A 19,937-nucleotide genomic window follows, 5' to 3' on the forward strand; every position below is an offset into this window, starting at 1 on the left:
CACCCGACGTCCCGCCAGGACTCCAGGGGGACGCACATCGCTTTAAGAGAGTAGTGATACCGCCTCCCCTTTAAAATGTGAATCAGATCATCCTTTTCCAAAAACCTGTACAGTATGCTTTCCACTAATATCTGAGAAAAACGGATGCGTTTATGTTCGGTGAACTCGAGTTTTAAATGTCAGCATTTTTCAAAAGCCAAACACCTGCAAAACCGAGGTACAATGAGACACCAGAGGGGAAGCCAAAACTGCAGAGGTGAGACTTTTGCCAAAACTTCCTTGAAGGCCGACGGAGCAGATTACACACAATAATTAATTCTGCAGCAGGACAAAGAACCCAAACACACAGCCGGAGTCCTAAGAAATAGCTTCAGAGACAAGAAGAACAAGGAGCCCTGCAACAGGTGGTCTGGCCCCCACAGAGCCCTGATCTCAACAACATGGAGTTGGTCTGGGACTACATGAAGACGGACGGAGAAAAGCCTTGAGAAAACCTCCGTATGATGTGGCTGAATACCACATGGCCAGATACTGGAAAGTATGGCTTTAATCTGCCTGCAGTAGGGTTTCAGTGTTTCTCCCATCTAGACAAACAGCAGGGGAAAAAGAACTTGATAGCAATTTCTTAATATACATCAAAATCCAAGAGGAGTTTAATTAACGCTCATGTAAGTAGAAACCACCAACCACATTAGGCCACTTTCCTAATGCAGCTGGCTATTACGGCGCCGAGGGAACTCCCTGAGACGCGGCTCCCGTGCAGCGATAAATCTAATTCATTTGCATTTCCCGGTTTGAAGCTCTCTGGCGCTACTGACTCTCCAGCATTCCTGCTCCCGCGTCGACTCCGGGGAACCTCTGCAAAACAATGTGGCACGACTCGAATAAAAACAAACACACAAAACCTAACCCCCTTTAACGCTTTCAGCCTCACCCACGCTGACCTCAGAAGCACTGACGCCCGAGCTCAAAAGGTATGTTGCTCTGCTCTCGCCGCGTCATTGGTCGCTTGGGAGGGAACCGTCAGTCAGAGCTCGTGATAAGTCAAAGTCAGGAGGTCAGGGAGAATTTCTGCTGAGAAATGAAGTAAAGCAGGAAAGGGAAAGGGGGGTGCGGTATTCATCCATGCGCCGCGGAGGTCACGATTTTACACACCTGTGGCGCAATAATTTTAAGTTATTTTAAAGCAGCAGTCAAGTTCTGTTGAAGGACATTTCTATGCAAAACAAAAAAAAAACCGCATCTGACTTTTCTGCACTTCAACCAGACTTTTCTAGCATCAGACGGTTCATCAAGAGGCACACAGGTCAGTCCACAGTACAGTAAGTATTCCAAACTCTATCCCAGTGCTGTCTATTTAAAAAAAAAAAAAAAAACCCCGAGCCCCGAGCCCCCAGCTGCCTCCGAAACCTTCCAGAAAAACCTCATTTACAAGCTGACACTTCAACAACTGACCTCTGTTTGGTTTTTTGGCACAGGCTAAATTGTGGATGTTCAGCTGACTTCACTGTGCTGCATCACCGCCAACTATTTGTAAAAGCATTTCCTCTGTTCCCCATGACACGCTCCTCCTGTTCATTCCAGGCCACGTGAAATCAACGTCAGGTGAAAAAGTGGTGCGCTAACCTGCAGTGGGCAGAGCCCTGGTCTCAGAAGAGGGGGATAAAAAAACAGAAAAAAAAAACAGCATCCAACAATTCACTGTTCAGTCTCAAGCTGCCTTCATCGGCTGGCATCTCTTCCAGACAATTAACAGTCTGGAAGAGTCCGACGAAGGCTGGTACCGTGATTTACAATAAGCTGCTCACTGATAAGTAAGTTAAAAAAGGTACCCTGGCGAGTTTTTGACCACTAAAAGTGCCACGAAGCAACGTCGTCATGGACGTATCCTTGCTTTGTCTGCGCACGAGGCCGAACGTGACACGCGTTCCTGCCAGTGCGTTCACACCATTCCGCTGATTTACGGGTGGCGGCAGCACGTCAGGAAACGCACAGATGTGCCAAAGAAGAGTCGGGGAAGGAGGAGACGGCTGTTAAAAAAAAATAATAATTAAAAAAAAAATCTGCATGGCAAATGTTTTACGAATAAGGCACTCATCGTGTTCGTTAGGCCCCGAAGGGTATACACGATGCATTAGAGTTTATGTAAACAGAAACTTTGTTTAATGGAAAAACTCCCCAGGGCACCTTTAAGGAATTTCTTCAGATATGCCACCAAACTGTGGGACACTTGTATCACTGAGGCAAACAACAGCTTAGAACAAATTTCTTTCAGTTACAATTTAACCCGTCTTTTAACTTTCCACGTTTTTCTGGTCGCTGTAATTCTACCGTAAAGCTTTAACAGTTACGCAAGTTGGCGAATTCAAATCAAGCAGAAATGCCCCAAAACATTGGCCGGTTCCCTTTTTCTCAAATGCGAAGTGTTGCCGCCTTTTTGACTCAGCAAACATGAATGTGTTCACTTCATAAAGTGTGTGCGGGATTTTGTCACGCTTACTGCTGGTATATTTATTGAAGCATAATATCGAGTGCTTTTCTCTGTCTTAGTAAACTGAACTTTAACATCTGTTTTTTGAGTCCTGAACTTGGGAACTTGGGTGACACAAAACTTTGTTTTTTGATTCTTACTTCTTTATGGATCCTTTTTTCTCTGTATATATTCTATTGATATATTATTTTACAAGTGGTGTTACTTGGTAGTTGTTTTTGCTAAGTGGTTCTCCTGTCCTTCATTTCTTGTCTCTGCTTATTGTAAGTCCGACAAAATGAAAACAGCCCTTTTTCCAAACACGCCCTGAAATTACACTGACTTTCACACTTCTCGCAGCATCTTGCTGTGCGTGCGTTTCTTTAAGTTAGAAATTCTCCTTTTTGTTAAAACACAGCTGGGTTTTTTAAGTTTCATTTCTATCAATATTGCATTATTATTGCAAACAGGAGGATGTGAATCGAACAGCATAGCGAAACAAAAGCAAAATATAATAACCTATACTGTTTGACACTTCAAGACTTTAAATTTAATGTCCTGTTTCTTCTGCATCTTGCATCTTTCAACTTTGTTTCCAATTTTGTTTTCAATTTTACTGTGTTTTAATTGTACTTTCGTTTATTACTGTATTATCCTATTATCCTCCTCCACTTATGAGCGCCCACATCAGGAGCTGTACTTGTTAACAGATATGTTAATACATCTGCTTACAACTACATTATAGTGAGTTATAAACCACTTATTAAATGATTACATAGTGCTTATAAATGCTAAATAGGGGGACTTCATGTGTCGCCCCCTCTTTTGCTAGACTCTTATTTTCAGTATCCCTGGTCAAATTTAATTTCCTGCACAGACGACAGTAAAACGTCTCTGCATCCAAAACAATTCATTTTGCCTTGTCACAGTTTTTCCGCTGTGCGACAATAAAGCCGCATATCTGACATGGCTCTCACGGGTCAAGTGAGGTGCAGATAAATGAGGGTAGTCCCTCTCTTTGGCCAGAGGCATATCAGCGTGATTAACAGCGGCCTTAAACAATTAAAACCCTGTCAAATCCTTGTCGTTCAGACTTCACAAATCCAAAATTACCATTTTTGAGGCCTCTGATCCTGCTGAAAGGAACAACACCGTCTGGTGGCGGCGCCGTTTACCGGGCTCGTCTTCCCTCTCGCACTGACCAGCTGTGAGCTCCCAAGTCTCCGACCCGCAGGAGGCAAATGGATTTCAACATGGAGATGGCGAGTGCGCAGACTGATCATCTTGGCCATTTGTATAATCAGCTTAGTGCATGGTGTGAGTGCAACGCACAGGGAGCACGCTGTCACTGTCTTGTTATGAACACATAAAAGGTCACCGCTTCAGCCGCTGCAACTCCGGCTTATCTGATAGTTTTTAAACTTTACTCACTCTTTGCTCACCAGCTGTCGATTTACTGCGGCGTTAAGGCAGCACCGTGGCAGCTTCGCACGTTTGTGTGGCTTCGAATGTCGGCGTGGGCTAGCTGTCCGGACAATGTGGACTTCAGTACCCAGAGATCCCGGAGCAAATCAACATGGTTGTGCTTCATAGCAAAAGAAAAATCTGAGGACTTAACAGGTGCTGAGTCCAAGCTCCCTCTCAGCTTTCACTCAGGTTCAAATTAATCCCACTTTGTAGGCAGATAAATGACCAGACTTGGCAGGAAAATTTCATTATGGGCAAACGGGCCGAATCTGCAGCGTCCTACGGTTTGATCTGACTTTAAAATGAGTTTTTTGTGCTTGTTTTTTGTCTCTGCTAGAATTGATAATTGTTGAGGACAGGATATGGGAGGATTTATTTGCTTTCAGCCACAAACCCATCAATAGTCATTTTATAAGGCGGAATTGGACTGGAAGTTTAAAATTTGTTTTTTCAGGACCGAACTGGTGGTGTCCACATTTGATAACGGCTCCACGGAAGCTTCATACCGGAGGAATTTTGTGATGATAGAAGAGACTGAAAACAAACAATGAAAACCGACATCCTGCTGCTGATCTAATGCCCTTTTTACCTACAGGAACACATGAAGGTGCCGGTTAATTAACATTGTCGTCCCCAAAGGAACACTGACTTGCACATTTTGTAAGAGACGTGCGCTTTAAAAACAAGTTATAAAGACAAACAGATCACCTGTAGGAGCTACGCCACGTTTCAAAAGACATTATACGGGCAAAAACATATGACGTATAACACAGCAACAAACAATACAATGACTAAATGACCAGAGAGAAGTATTGCACATACTTATAAGCTAAACTTCTTCATGAGATGATTTGACCATACCGTCAGTGAGCAGTCAAGAACGTGAGCAGCTAGCTCCTGACCTCATGACTAAAAAGAAAGCACAGTGAAAAGAAAACACAGAATTACAGCTTCTTCATGATCAAGCATTGCAAATGAGTAGAAAACGCGCCACAGGGATCTTCACTGCAGTAGCAAAAACAACGGCGTCCCCCGTGTTTGACTCTAAGAGGAGACCATGAACATTTGCACGTCAGAGTTCGAAGTTGCACTCGACGCTTTAGTGTCAAGCAGGTTGAATTTAGCAAATTCGGATTAAGCAAATCTGCCGTTAGCGAGGTCTCCATTCAGATCAGTTGAACTTGGTGAGAATTTTGCTGTCCTAAATGCTAATGTGACTGCAGCCCTTATTGATTGAAGATTTTCCTCTGAAGTCTGGTGTATGTTGTCTGGTATTTGGTAGAGGTCTGCGCTCGACCGAGCTTATATTCTGGTTGATTAATGGTTTTAATCACTTTTTAGGGGTTTTTTTGGCTCCAGCATCTTAAATGTGAGGATTTAATGCGTTTCTTTGTCATGCATGAAAAAGAAAAACATCTTGAGTCACAGTGACACCTTGGGAATTTATAAAAAAAAAAAGAAGGTATTTTTCCCTATTTTCTAAATTTTATACACAAAACAATTACTTGAGAAAATAATCAACAGATTAATCAATCATGAAATTAAACATTACTTGCATCTTTAACTGTGACATCAAGGTGTATTAAAAAAAAATTGATTTCCATTAGCTTTCACTGCTTTCACAAAAAACAAATCTGCATAAAAATAGATGATTGGAAACGTACTTAAATGCTGCAACAAGTCCACACAATGGGACATTACAGCACAACTACGACTGAAAATGGAGTCTTTTTCACAAATACAGACTCTAAGGATATTGCCTTTGTTATTTTCGGAATTATCAGACATGGATTATTACTTTTTCAGAAAAAAAAGAACTTATTAAACTCAAGAGCTCAATGTCAAAGTTTTGTTTCGTGCATCTTTAAGACATTTTCCTTGAATTATTATTTTGAGAAGAACTCCGTTAAATTCAGAACTGCACTGCCAGACACTTTATGACACTCATAATAAACTGTCATGTGGAATCACTTCAGGTCACAGTCTCAAAGGAGATGAATTTCTCTGACAACAGTCTGACAGAAACACTGCCTTAAACAGCTGACACGTCTTATCTCCATGAAACCAGAAGAGCAGAAAGTCTCTCGTTAATAATGTTTATGCTCAGGAGCAGTGGATGATTGGTGCAGGGGATGATGATAATTTAGCGAAAACTTCAGAGGGAGAAGCGGCAGCCTTGGGAACATCCATCAAACGACAAAAAAAGTGATTTATTAACTCTGAGTCAAAATCCAGGTAATGTTTTGATTCAGAAATAGGCTATGATTTGCTGCTTTTCTTATTTGATACTAAATTGAATATCTTTGGATTTTGTGGGATTGTTTGGATAAAATAAGTTATTTGATGGCATCATCTTATCAATCAATTAATCTAGAAAATAATTAGCAGATCAGAATCAATAATGAAAACAGCATATATAAATGATAATCGGTTAGTCAACTGTCACACAATCAGCAATTATTTTAAGCGATTTACGAATTTCAAACTTGTGTTGAGACAAATTAAGCAATCAGAAGACAACACACTGGGCTCTGGGATCTTGCAATGAGCAATTGTCCTTATTGTCTGAAATTTTCAGACTAAAACAAGACTCAGTTAAATACAAATAAAAAACATTTCAGTGAGGTGGATCTGAAGCCCGATTGTCTTGATTTTTTCATCTCACATTTTGAAAGTTAGTCTGAGGTTACCAGAGATGTTCAGTTAGACAAGGCAGCGCATTCATGCAGTTTTGACTTTTTTTTTTTTTTTTTTAAACTCAAAAACAGCAACAGAAACAAAAATAGCCATGGCAGGAACATTTTTAAAGACTGACCAGCTCTTTTGTGCACTGCAGAAACGACTTAAGTAAAAATATCATCCATGGCTGTCATCTAAGCCTCTGAGAATCTACTGGCAGAATTAAAATACAGATGCAAAAGCAGACAGGCACACAAGCTTTAGAGAAGCAATAAGGCAGGTGAGCATCAAATAAAATGACAGTGCCGTCAAACTCAAGTGCCATTTGCCATAACTAATACCAGAGGACAACACTTAATCACTGCTGAGTCCCGGCTGAGCAAGAATTCACAGTTTAGCCGTGCTGATTTATTCTTTTATAAATATTACAAGGACAAGGACACTGTCAAATGTTATCATCACGGCTCACAATGTAATCCAAACGATGAAACCAAAATTTTGATGCCCGGAGGAGTCTACAAATTTATCAGTGTTTGACTTTAATAATGAAAAACTGTATAAAACTGCAAAATCCCACAGAAACCACTGAACTTTGTTCTAACCAGACAAACTCAGGCACTAAAAGTTGCTAATGTTTCTCACTCTGCTTCTCGGTGTCCCCTTACATTAGAACCACTCATTATAAAGCTGCACTAATAATTTTTTTTTTCTATTAACATTGAATCAAATGTCTATATGTAACGTTAAATGAGTCACTTGTAGAGACAAATTACCAGAAAATTATCCACCAACTTTGGAGCTTAGCTTAGCTTTTTAGCCTCTTTTAGCTCATTGTTTACACCCAACTGCTATTTACTAGCTAGCAGTTTGTTCAGGTTAAGTCAACTGTCTGTACTATAAGGCTCAGTCTCATCAAACTTGTTTCTAATAGCAACAGCCAGCTGTTTTTAACAAATAAGCTCCAATAAACCCATTGTGCACTACCTATGCGGCAGCAAATGGCAAACACACAAAGTTAGCAACTAGCTCTGTGAAGAAAGTGGAATATTTAGCAGCTATCAGATACCAGATATCATTTTCAGGACTTGGTGGAAACTAAATTAGAGATAAAAGAGGATTTAAAATAAATGTTATTCAATGTCTGCCGCTTGTGCAAATGGACAACTGTTACTCAACAGGTTAACTTTTGTAAAGCACACCAGAAAGCAAGCCAAATGTCAGCTAGCAAGATAACTGTCCAGCAGTCAGTTAGCAAATAAGTTAGCAATAAGTGTCCAACTCAGTTATCAAGCTAGCTGTCCAACTATCAGTTAAGCCAGATATCCAACTGTCAGTTAGCAAGATGGTTCAACTGTCAGTTAGCAAGCAAGTAGTCCAACTGTCAGCTAGCAAGATAACTGTCCAACTATCAGCTAGCAAGCTAGCTAGCTTCGCTAACAAGACATTAAGCTCACACAGTTCATTCAAAATACATATTTGTACGACTGACTCCGGTCTCTGTCTGAAAACGATGTCTTTTTTGTGGAGCGGTTTAGACTCCGGCAGAGAGGGTCTCTCTGGCTTTTTTGTTCCCTCAAAGATCAGCACTGCCAAGACCGCTAGCTATTGGTCACCGGTGCAAACTTGCACCATAGTCAAGCTTGACGTAAGAGATTCCAAAAAGTCCCTTGACTCTTAACACGCTTTGCTGTGAAACTTCGCTTTGCTTTAAAATACTGGTGTGACTGGGCCTTCAGGGCAACAATATGCCAGGGCTGCGTGTCTGTCAAGTTTGTTTTTCTGCCCACCCCTCGATTAATGCAACTTTTCAAAGCACCCTACTAGCGTGCAACCGTTAGTGATGGCAAGCGGTCAAACGTAAATATTAGCCGTGTTTTCTTTGCTGAGCGGCCCGCAGGCCGTTGCTAGCTCGCAGTTTGTTCAGGTTAACTATGCCGTCTGCCATTTTAGTGGCATTTTACTGTAACACAGTACATACATTTACTATGCTGCTACATCAAACCATACGCTTTTATTTATTGAATGGGTCTACACTCACGGTAGATGGACGTATTTCAAGTCGTTTTTTTACATTAACGTGTTATTTGACTTCAGCTGGCACCAAATGTGGCTGCTGGGAGGTTTGTGACACAACTGCAAAGCACCCTGTAGCCTTTTTCATACAAATATAGACGGACCAGTTGAATGTCATGTGAAATGCTGCAGGGTGGACAAGGAGGTCTGGATGGGTAGTGAACTCGTGCGGAGCTGTTGTACCTTTGAGATGAGCTCGTCGTGATTGGCCAGATGTGCCCGGCAGTGGATGCAGCTGTAGGTGCGGTGGCAGGTCGGCAGGTAAGCCTGGAAGGTCTTGGACTTGGTCATCTTCACCATGTCAGTGGGGCAGGGCTCCTCGCTGGTGTCAGGGCTGGCACTGGAAGAGTTGCAGCTCTGCTGGACTTGCTGACAGAAGAAACACTGGAAGATGCAAGCAAAAGCCGTCGTTGTTGTGGAGTGGGTGTGTGGCACGCTCCACACAGACACCACAGGAGAAAATCAAACCTGCGGGGGAACAGGAAAAGAGAGATGCGGTGAGAGACACGTTTCGTACTTCCTATTTTTAGAGCTCATGATGTTGATTGCATTTCCAATATAAACACAACTCGTTTGCCGGAGCAATCATTTGATTACAATCATCTATTATGTGATTACAATCGCATGTTGTCGACTACCAACATGTCTGCATGATGATGTAACCTAATAGTATAACACGGTGAACCAACCCTTGTCTATATGAAGAAACATATCGTGTTCGGGCCGTGTACCCAAAACATTTCTTATTCAGGAGCAAGCCCTTTGTTTCTTCTGTCCCACTGGACCAACCGATGAAGGATCAGATTATTGTAGCTTCTTAGATAAAGATTAGATGTTTTTTGTTTGTTTGCCTGTCAGGAACATCATGTAATTATTCACAAAAATCCCTCAAAGGACAATCTGTGTATCCTTAAACTTCTGAAATTTGTCTCCCAGACATTGTTTTAACTGCTAGAGCAGTTTGTGTTTAGTGTTTCGATAACAGTTCGAATTAATGCCCCGTATTTCTGTTTTTTATTGTTGGTGTCTGCATATCGTTGCATCTGTAAAAAGTAAAATTATCCAAATTCTACTATCATATCCATTCACAATGATAACAGTAGATAACATAAAAAAAATAGAACCTAGGACTGTAGATAATTGTGTGAGTTTATCTATATAAATATAGGAAATACTACAGAGAGATCAGTTTTTCCAGCTGTTAAATGATTTTATCACCATCTTATTTCAATAAGAGTAAACTTCTACTTGGCAAGTACCAGCTTTAGCCAGATGGTTAATTATTATTAATTATTATCTGCGGTCCCTCGGCAGATTGATGTGGAAGGATAATTCTGGTTTATTTTCACTAATCGTTTCTATCAATTATGAGGGAAGGAGACTGTAGTCCCCACGTCGTCTACTAAAATCTGGGAAAGGAAGCTAGATGAGGCAGGTAACGCGGGAACGGGAATGATCAGACAGGTTGGAAACAAGTTCTAATTATACAGAACTACTGTGGGTCAACTGTGATGGACGCTTCAACACAACCGTTGGGGTAACAGTTTTGTAGTTCGCCTTTTTTCCCCTCTCTGCAGTTAAAGTTTGGCTAACCTGGGGGTTTGTTTACAACCCATCTGATCATCCGTTTGCTCGCGTTTCTTGTCACACTTATTTATTTTTATTTTTTTAACTCTTCGTGACTACGATTCCATATCTCAACAATTAACTCAGTGAGCATAATTATCCTAACCAACCGAAACGATGTTCCACCCAACAAAAATAAGGTTAAGGTCGTAATAAAATAAGAAAAATCCTTTTTAAAATGTATAAAACAAAAAAAGGCAAGGCAAAGGGCAAACCAAAAAAAAAAAAAACAATGCCTGTAGTAGAATACAACACAAGCCTAAAACAACCCTCACAAAACAAGCACAAACAAATATCCCTCTAAATGGCTGAGATGAATTCAGCAGGCCTGCAGGAGAATCAGCTCCACAGAAACAAATGCATACCAGTTCAGTTCATACGCAGGACAGACCAGAATAGCCGATGACACAATGCAGCCAAGACACAATGAATGTGTGACCTTTTGAAAAAAAAAAGGGGGGACTCAGATTGACAAAAACATCCCTGCAGGTGTATAACGACGTCAAATATTCACCAGAATGAAGAGACCTGTTCCGCCTCCTACTGTACTGCTCTCTGGACTTTGGTGCGGGGCAAGAATCTGGATTCCAGCTGACCCAATATGACATTCATGCCCATGCACACACAGAAAATATGTACATTTTCCTCTTCACCTCATTGCAATCGCATCGTCCAGCAGACCCGATTTTATTTTGTTGTTTAAAAAAAAAAACACTGCTGCCTTGGTCTCCACGCTGCCCACTGCCTTTTATGACCCTGTTATTTATCTTGTCCACTGGATTATCACTGGGTATCGTTTGTGTCCGTGGTTTACAGCCAGTGGGAACTAAGAGGCCTCAGCTGTCAAAAGAAATTCTTCACACAAGTGTTGTTCCTGTAAACATCGCTGTCTGTGTGTCGAGATGATGGCCGCTTGGGTGTCTCGAAGTGGCCGGTGAGGTTTGGGGCTACGCGGGTCTGTTCATGCAGTGGCTACGGTGCAGAAAAGGCCTTCGACTAGTTCATTTTTTCTGCCGTTCATGTCGTGTTGCATCCCGTGTATCGACCCTTTTCTTCATTTCTATTCGAAGCACTTTATACTGTAATCTTTCTCAAAGGCACCACGGATATTAAGGTGAAATCTGATATATTTTAATTTGATTTAAACACGTTCATTGCTCCAGTCGGAGTTCAGCTGCAGTGAGGACAATGACGGGAAGTGACTAAGTACTCTATCTTGCACTTAAAATACTATTGTTCTGTTTATGTTTTAAAATGTTTCACTTTCACTCATTATTTTACTGTTTACATTCGTACCGTCTTACTTTCAGCTTGTGAGTCACCTGTCAAGCATCTGAAATTGCGCTTCCCTGTACACAAGGGGCAATAAATGTAACGTTTGATCGACGAAGCTGCATTAGTTGATTTCTTTGGCCACCTGGGGGCAGCAGAACACGACAAAAACACAAGTTGTGTCGGTCAGCCGCAACAATGAAATGCTACCAATGCATCGGTAACAATGATTAAAGAAATATACTATATAATACTGTAACGCCGACAGAGGCCATTCTGCTGTATAATGACTACTTGAAGTACATAACGTATGGTTTGCTAATAATACCTGGGCCAGCTGCACCAGCCGTTTGACAGTTCAAACTATGAAGTGTTTACCGAGACGTAGTTTTACACATCATTAAATTGAAAAGGTTTGCACCAATGCACGGGTCCCACCTGGAGATTATTTTTTTTTACCAATTCACTGACTTCTCGTGCAGCTGACTGGGCCAACTGAAAAAGGCTGACGTTAGCTTGCTAATATCTGACCTGTTTGGACTGAACACGATACAGAGTACGGATCGACGTGTCTGACCTGACGCCCGCTGAATGCCGTTATATGACGATGCAAATCTCGAAGATTCTAAAATTACATTTCACAAAAACAACCTGACAGTAAGACAGTGACCAACACCAGTTAGGTGGTCGGCCTAACCGGATATTCCCCCACTCCTTCCGGACTGGGCCAACGCTACCAACTCTGGCGCACTTTTTTTTTTTTCCCCCTCCGAGTACGCAGACATAAGTAAAACAAAGCAATACGTACATTTACAAATCGATAAACCTTTTCGCGCCATTTTTGACGGTTACGCCCTCCCGTTCACACAGCTCACCGCTCTTGACTGGACAGCGCGGTAGAGCAGGCGTCTTCCCAGGAAACAGATTCGCGCACTACTGAGTTCTTAACTAGCCAAGGCCTTTCTCACATTTTTCACATTTAGTAAATCCCTACTTTGAAACTAGAGAGGAGTTACCAAAGAACTTTACATCCGAACTCAGTAACTGATTTATGGACCACTGGTGCAACCCGGGACTACTGGTTGTCACGGAGTATTTTTTTTACAGCGCGGTACTGCTGCCTCGACCTAACCGAAGTGTGCGAACGCTCATTTCTGAACCGAAGCGGCTCTCACTTCGTGGATTGACTGCAAAAACATATTAGAAAACACTCTCTGTGCATCTTAGGATCTTAGCCCCCCCCCCTCCGAAGGACCCTGGCGACAGCAATGAGAGTAACAAAAACATCCACTCCTCAGGAAATGTTGAGTACTTCGGTAGGGTTTGTTTAGTCTGTATTCACGCTGCTGTGTGATGCAGAGCCATAATTTGTCACCCCATACATCTTTTGAAAGTATATTTTACAACTTACAACAAAAGGACAGACATTGTCAAAGTGTCGGGGTTTCATTTTCATCTTTCTATCGATAATCCAAGTGTTGAAATTAAGGGGAAATAAAACTACATTTTGGACTTAAAAACAATGATCTCTGTCTTAAAAACATATTGCCTAGTGCAGCCCACAGGCTCAACCTTGCACCTTGTAAAAAAAAAAAAAAAAAAACCAAAACAAACAAAACACAACAATAACCCTGCATCCCTGAGAGTGAGAACACAATGAGAACGAGCTTCGGCAGCTCTAGAAGTTTCCAGTTGAGCTCAATGCGCCGCAACAGGAAGAGCAGCGTTGAGAGCGAAGCCAGTAGCCAGACAAGAAAACAAAGGAGCTTCCGCAACTCAACAGGAAGCAGCCGTGACGTGACGTGAAGCATGGCTACTCCGAAAGCAAACAAACACACACACACACGCAAATATGCTCTTGACATGGCTGGGGCCAAACCAGTTGCCCAAGACAAGCCATATTTATATACATACTGTATAATCTGCACAGGTGACCGAGGCATAATCCCTGCATGAAAAGGACAAAATCCCCTCTCTGAATTAGCCCAGTTTAACCTCGGCGGCACGTGCATGGGGGAAAAGGTAAACACACACACACACACACACACAGACAGAGAGAGAGAGAGGAGCTTTTTAAGTGTGTCACACTTCAGCATCACCATCAGTGATTAAATCAGCTTTGTGCAGTGCATCCTCGGTGAGACAGGGTTGTCAGTAGTGCACAGACAGACAATAGCTTTCTGTTACTTGCATTAAACCCCCCCGGCTTCCTCCAATACACACAGTCTGGCAGCACACCTTACTTTTGTCCTCATAAATGCCAAATAAAGACAAATAAAGCGGCATCTGCGGAGCCGTTTGCCTGTTTCGGTCTCCTGTGAAGCCCAAGTTGCAGACCCCAAGGTGTCCGCCAGCACATGGGGCTAAGTGTGTGCCCGCTGGTCGGGGTCTCTCTCCACATCTCTCTGTCTTTTATCAGTTCAGAACTTAGTCTGTGAGCCCACCAAATGATTCCCTGCCGCCAGAGCTCCTGCCCCTCTTTTCTGTAGTTGCTGTTTGGGGCCTCCCTCATCACCTGGAACAGGTGAGATTTCGGATTTTTTTTTTTTTTTTTTGGGGGGAAGGATGAACAAAAGGAGAAACTACATTTGAGAGAACAGGCAGGGCCGAGGGGGTCGAAGTGGACGGGTCAGCCCGGCAGGAACAAGTGAGGGAAAACAAAGAAGGCAGCACAGTGTGCGTCTCTGGTAACAGGAAGAAGAGTCACCAGACAAAAGACTCGCTCGCAACACCAGCGAAATCCCACCACGCGAAAAACAAACGCATCTGCAACGCAACACGCGTCTTACGGGCCGTTTTCGCAACGTAGCTGAGTTAATGTGGACATGACGGGCTCTTCCGAGCCTCCCGTCATTCCTCCGTTTCCCTCCACCTCCTCTTTCTAAACGTGTTTATCCTCAACAAAGAGCACGACGCCAACTCGAGTGCAACAGTGTCGCCGCGCTGGCTGGTCTCGCTGGTTTTTCCCGAGCCCGATGCAGCCTGTGAATCCGGCACGACACCAGACCCCCCGTTTGCCGCCGCCTTTGGCGTTTGTTTGTTTGTTTGTTTGTTTTTGTTTGTTTGTTTTCGAGGTAAACATCGCCCCCGCCGCCGCCGCTGTACTCACCACCTGGATCGGATCTGTGCAAAACGCAGCTTGGTGGAAGAACTGCTTGCTGGAGAAAGAGAGAGATGTTGTTTTTGTTGTTGTTGTTGTTGTTGTTGTTTGGGTTTTTTTTTTTTAAAAGTCAAATAAATGATTGTCGTCGTCCCGGGCTCTGGTCCATGGGTGATGCCGCCGGACGGGAACTTATTGTCGGGTCCTTTGGGTGCTGACAGATCTCATTTTTCCTAACACGGGCTTTTGTTGTGTCTTTTGTGTGCGTAATGGACTGGCCTGGTTACTTTGGTACGGAAACGTCACCACGTGGGAGGGAGATGGCGCGCCGACTGACGGCCGGGCTGGCCAATCGGTGGCGGCGCTGCCTTCAGGCTCCCGTGGGAAAGATGGAAACCAGGTTGAAAGGAGTATTCAGGTGGAAATAAAACGTTTTATTTCTTGATTCTTTTTGGGTGCCATTCATTTGACGTTTTATTTTGTTGTTCTTTTAGTACTTAATAGCATTTCTACTTGTGCATCTCTCCGCCTGATTCCATTCCCTGCAGAGTAATTGTTCTATTTAATTATTCATTGCAACTTCCTTATCTCCACACATTAGTGATGATTATTGTCTCGGTAAACTTTCTGGATACTGTATATGGATGGTGTATATTGCAACAATTAATCGTTTTACCGATCGAAAGGAAATTAATCGCCACCTATTCTGATAATCGATTAATCATTTAACCAATCTTCAAGTCGAAAATTGCAAATATTTGATGGTTCCAGATTCTCAAATGTGAAGCTTTCCTGCTCGCCTTGGTCTTACATTATAGTCAGCTGAATATTTTTGGGTTGTTGTTCAAACAAAACGAAACATTCAGTGGTTCACATTTGCTCTAGGACACTGTGATGGGTATTTTTCACTGTCTTCTGATGTTTTATAGATCAAACAACTGATCAATGAAAAAATAATAATCGGCAGAAAAATAGGTCATTTCGTCTTAAATTAAAATGATTCTTATAGTGAATATCTACATCAGGTCGAACTTCATGATCTATCTAGTTGCTTAGTTTAGTTTTTTTTTTTCTTTGGTTTATATTTAACTTTTGGCACAGTCTTGTAAAACACCTCAATAGTGCAGCTTTTCTGTTTTTAATTGATTTTCTGTGGCCCGGTTTGTTTCACTTCAGGTTTCCGCTCGTTGACTCTGGCACCTGAAACCCAACTTCTCCACTGAAGACATTTTAAGAAGAGGTCAAGATACTGATACACTGACACTGAGTTGTTGCCTGCAGTGTTAAGTCTGCCGTTAAGATACGGACTCAGGCGCATCGCATACAAAGTGTCTTTGTGTGAACTTTGACAGAGTTGAGAACCATTCACTGCAAGCAACAAATTAAATAACACATTTTAGCTTCTGAAAAAACACGGCTCTAGAAGTCATTGTTTTTGTTTTTGCTGAAGTGATTATTTCCCATGCGACTGGAACGCGCCTCCGAAGGAGGGAGGGAGCGCGCGGATACCCGGATGTGTAAATAAATACAAGATGAGAATATGAATCTCATCCTTCTCCTTTCTGTGGTATCAAAGACCGGTTCTTTTTCCTGGTCGGGTTTGGTTTTCCGCCTGTATTAATTCAAGGCGAAGTCGCGTTTTGGTCTCTGCGCGTTTTCGGCGCATTTTTGCTTTACAATTATTTTCCTGATTAACTCGTCTGTGGGCTGATTCAGTGGCATTAGGGGTTAAAATCCTTTAAGAAAGATGATCCTCGCTTGTTGTATAAGGATGCAAAAAAAAAAAAAAACCTCAACAAGAATAAAACAGTCAGTCTGATCCTGAAATCGTATGGGAGAAGAACAGAAAGGTCAACCAGGAGTCAGAACTCTGCACCACAGACGAACTAAAGGAATATTAAAGGATTGTTTTTGGATGATATTTCCTGAAAAACAATCACACAGCTCTCTGACCCCCCCCCCCCCCCGCCCCACCCCAACCACCCACATTAGTTGATTTTAGAAACAGATCAATGGATTCCTCCAGTATTTTTTTTTTTTTAGGCTCTGCCATGTGAGACCAAACCGATATTATTTATTTATTTTTTGTTTATTTTTGTAGATCAAAAAAAAAAAAAAAAAAAAAGACACTGCAGCCCGATCGCCCACATCACCACCACCACCACCAACACCACCACCACCACCACCACGACCACGACCACCACCACCTCCTCCACCAGCAGCAGCTGCTGCACTGTTTATGTGTCAATACTACATCATCCTGACATTGGACAGATCCACATCTGTAATATGTTTCCATGAATGATGACATTAAATATATCTATACATCTATCTATCTATCTATATATATAGAGAGAGAGATATAGATATATATAAAAAACAACTTAAACATAAATCTGGTACCTACCCCCCAAACAAAAGCCTGCCCTCGTCCTACCCTTGCTGTCCTGACGTTGAGGACGCGCGTCAGCCCGAAGACTACGGCAACAAATCACGGGCTGCTTGTACTTTTTTTTTTTTTTTTTTTACTGCGCTTCGTTGACAACGCAGCGTGCGCCCCGTCAGGCTGCGACACCTCGTCACCCTCCGGTCGGTGTGCTGCTCCACCACGACAGGAGGAGGAGGAGGTGGAGGTGGAGGAGGAGGAGGAGGAGGAGGACGCGCGTAAACACCGCGCGCTGCAGCTTCCCCTCTTCTGGAGGTGCGGGCCGAGCGCGCGTGAGCGTTATGAAATCCATCCTTTCCCCGTTGTTTTCTGTCGCCTGTTCACGTGGCATTTTTAAGCCCCCCGAGAAGGGAGGAAAAAAAAAAAACAGATCAAAATCTTCGGCCAAAAAAAACCCAAAAAACAAGATGATGGTGTTGACCGTAACGGAGGCAGCGCACGTTACCATCCGGAAGGAGCCGTACGTTTGCGGGTTTTTTTGTTTATTTGTTTGTTTGTTTTGGTTTTTTTTTTTTCGCTCTTGACTGTTACTCGAAGATCACATCCCCCCCCTGCGCGTCTCTTCGCCACGGAAAGAGGCGGCGTAACCTTGCGGGCTACTTAAAGTAAGCAGATTATCACAGGCCCGCGGTTACATAAACCGCGGAGAAGTGTCATCCCGGCCGGTGCGCGACGCGACGCGAACGCCGCGCTTCGGGTCTCCGAGCAGGGATATCGAGCGCTGCCGTGCACACGGCGGCGTCGGGCGGTCACCGGGGCGTTCAAGGTGTGCGGTCAAAGGAGTCTCGTGCATCGTTGTAGTTTTTTAGTGGCAAACAACGGTGGATGTAAACGCAGGAAAACTATAAATCCCGTGGTGCAACAGGGAGCACACGCAAAAATGCCACAGAAGTGTGAGGGCAGCTATAAAGTCACTACACAGACACACACTTCTAAGTCTCTAAGGGGACGTTACTGCAGTATGACAGGTTAACACGGGGATTTTTTTTTTTTTTTTCTTCTTTAATCTCGGACTAACACATGCGTGTCCTCCAGTCGGTCACTGGCTCAGCACTCACCCCGAAAACACTTCGCCTTTTCAAGCCCCCTCGGAAAACCAGAACAGCCCCGGTCAAGCGATGGGTTTCTCCGCTGGAGCCGCAGCAGCGTGGATAGTTAGTTTGAAGAAAAAAGGAGAAAGAAAAACAGAAAAAAAAAAAAAAAAAACAGAGACAAATACGACACCTTCACCGTCCCATAGAGGCAGCGGGCAGCCTGTCTAGGTCGAGCCGAGTGCCATTAAAACGTCTCCAAAAAACAAACAAACACCCGTCTCCTCGGTGGATCTTCGCAAGCCGGAGACTCTCCGCGCTAAGCCGCGAGGACTGTGGGGTGTCTCCGTGGGTCCGGTCTGAGAGGAGTCCCATCCGCGAGGCGGGTCAGAGCGTGTGCATGTCGGAGCAGCGTCGCAGCTTTCTGGGGCTTGTTCTGACCGCGGCACACTTCCGCTCTCCGACATCGGCGGCGGGACGGGCCAGAGCCGTCCCCGCGTGCGGCCTTATTTATGCTGAAAATCTAATTAGCTCTGGTGATGCGCAGCGCGCGCGTCGAACGGCGCGCGGAAGCCCCGAGGACAACCGGAGACGTCAGGTGCCACTGTCCGATGCGTTCTTCGACGTTTGCATATTCTCGCCGGGATGAACCGCGCGAACTGGCTTCGGGGTGGGGGTGGGGGTGGGGGGGGGGGGGACTTGTTCAAAAAGTGCAGGAAAAGTGGCGTTTTATTTCATCCGCCGGCGCTGCCTTCAAGCGCCGCGGGACATGGGAAAGACGGGATTCGAGCGCGGCTTGGCGTCAACGCCGAAGGGTGAAACTTGGTCAGTGGCCAGACACTAAACACACACACACACACACACACACACACAAAAAGCGGTAATAAACCGATGACAATGAGCAGACAGAATCCCCTGTCAAACACAAAAACCCACTGCAGACGTGGCCTGTTCAAAAATACCGACATTAGAACTAAGGCAACGTTGTATTAAAAAAATGAGCGGCAGCAAACATCGCAGCGCAAGCGTCAGCCTACTCGCTGTTTCCCGAGCTTTCAGCCACGTCCTGAGGAAGACCACAAGATATGGTTGAAAGCTTTGGCTGGAGAGCCACAGCCGGTATTGACATTTTAGTTTAGTTGTTCCCACTTTGTCTTTTCATAGCCAGTATTGGAGATGAGGAAACATCCAAAATGGAACAAAATTAAAGAGCAATACAGCAAAAGTACACACTTTGTTGCATTTATTTTCAGTTTAGCATTTTTTTTCCCAGAGTTTAAAAATGGGCTATTGATTCCCTTAGTTGTGTACGTGTATTTTAGACTCTGCCATTTTATCACGACCTTATTTATTTATTTCCTCGGCGGTAACAGAAGAAATCATCTTCTAGAACAGCTGCCAAAACTGTTTGTTGAGCCTATTTTGAGTAAAATAAGCACCACGTTTTATATATTTCTCCTTCATTATTCAGCGCTCACTTATCACAAAGCTTCTACAGCTCCCAAAAGGTAAAAGCACAGTCCGCTGGTTGTCCTTGAGCTGCTGCTTCCGACCTAAACACCTACGAGCACCTCTCTTCATCTTCAAACGCTCTTGGGCTTGATCTTCGGAGGGGTACGTGAAGGCAGCAGTAGCCTAGCTACACAGCCGCTTCCACAAATAGCGTCCAATCAGTGAGAAGAAGAGTCTCCGTCTGACCAATCCGAGGCGAGGGTGGGTGGGGCTAGAGGAGGACAGCCAATCAACCCGAGGCCAGACTCTGGACCGCGCGTT

The 19,937-nt window shown here is 43.6% G+C and overlaps 1 protein-coding gene across 1 annotated transcript in view; it reads right to left on the reverse strand.

Annotated features, from left to right (window-relative positions):
- ypel1 (yippee-like 1) overlaps window positions 1-14,787 on the reverse strand; it is a 31,332-nt gene extending 16,545 nt beyond the window's left edge. The window contains exons 1-2 of the mRNA XM_040155572.1: window positions 14,697-14,787; window positions 8,873-9,157 (exon numbers count right to left, since the gene is read on the reverse strand). Coding sequence (XP_040011506.1) covers window positions 8,873-8,989 — 117 coding nt within the window. The 5' untranslated portion in view covers window positions 8,990-9,157; window positions 14,697-14,787. The remainder of the gene's footprint in view (window positions 1-8,872; window positions 9,158-14,696) is intronic.
- Between the last annotated feature and the right edge of the window lie 5,150 nt (window positions 14,788-19,937).

This window comes from Xiphias gladius, chromosome 19, assembly GCF_016859285.1.
Source record: "Xiphias gladius isolate SHS-SW01 ecotype Sanya breed wild chromosome 19, ASM1685928v1, whole genome shotgun sequence".
Taxonomy (NCBI): domain Eukaryota; kingdom Metazoa; phylum Chordata; class Actinopteri; order Istiophoriformes; family Xiphiidae; genus Xiphias; species Xiphias gladius.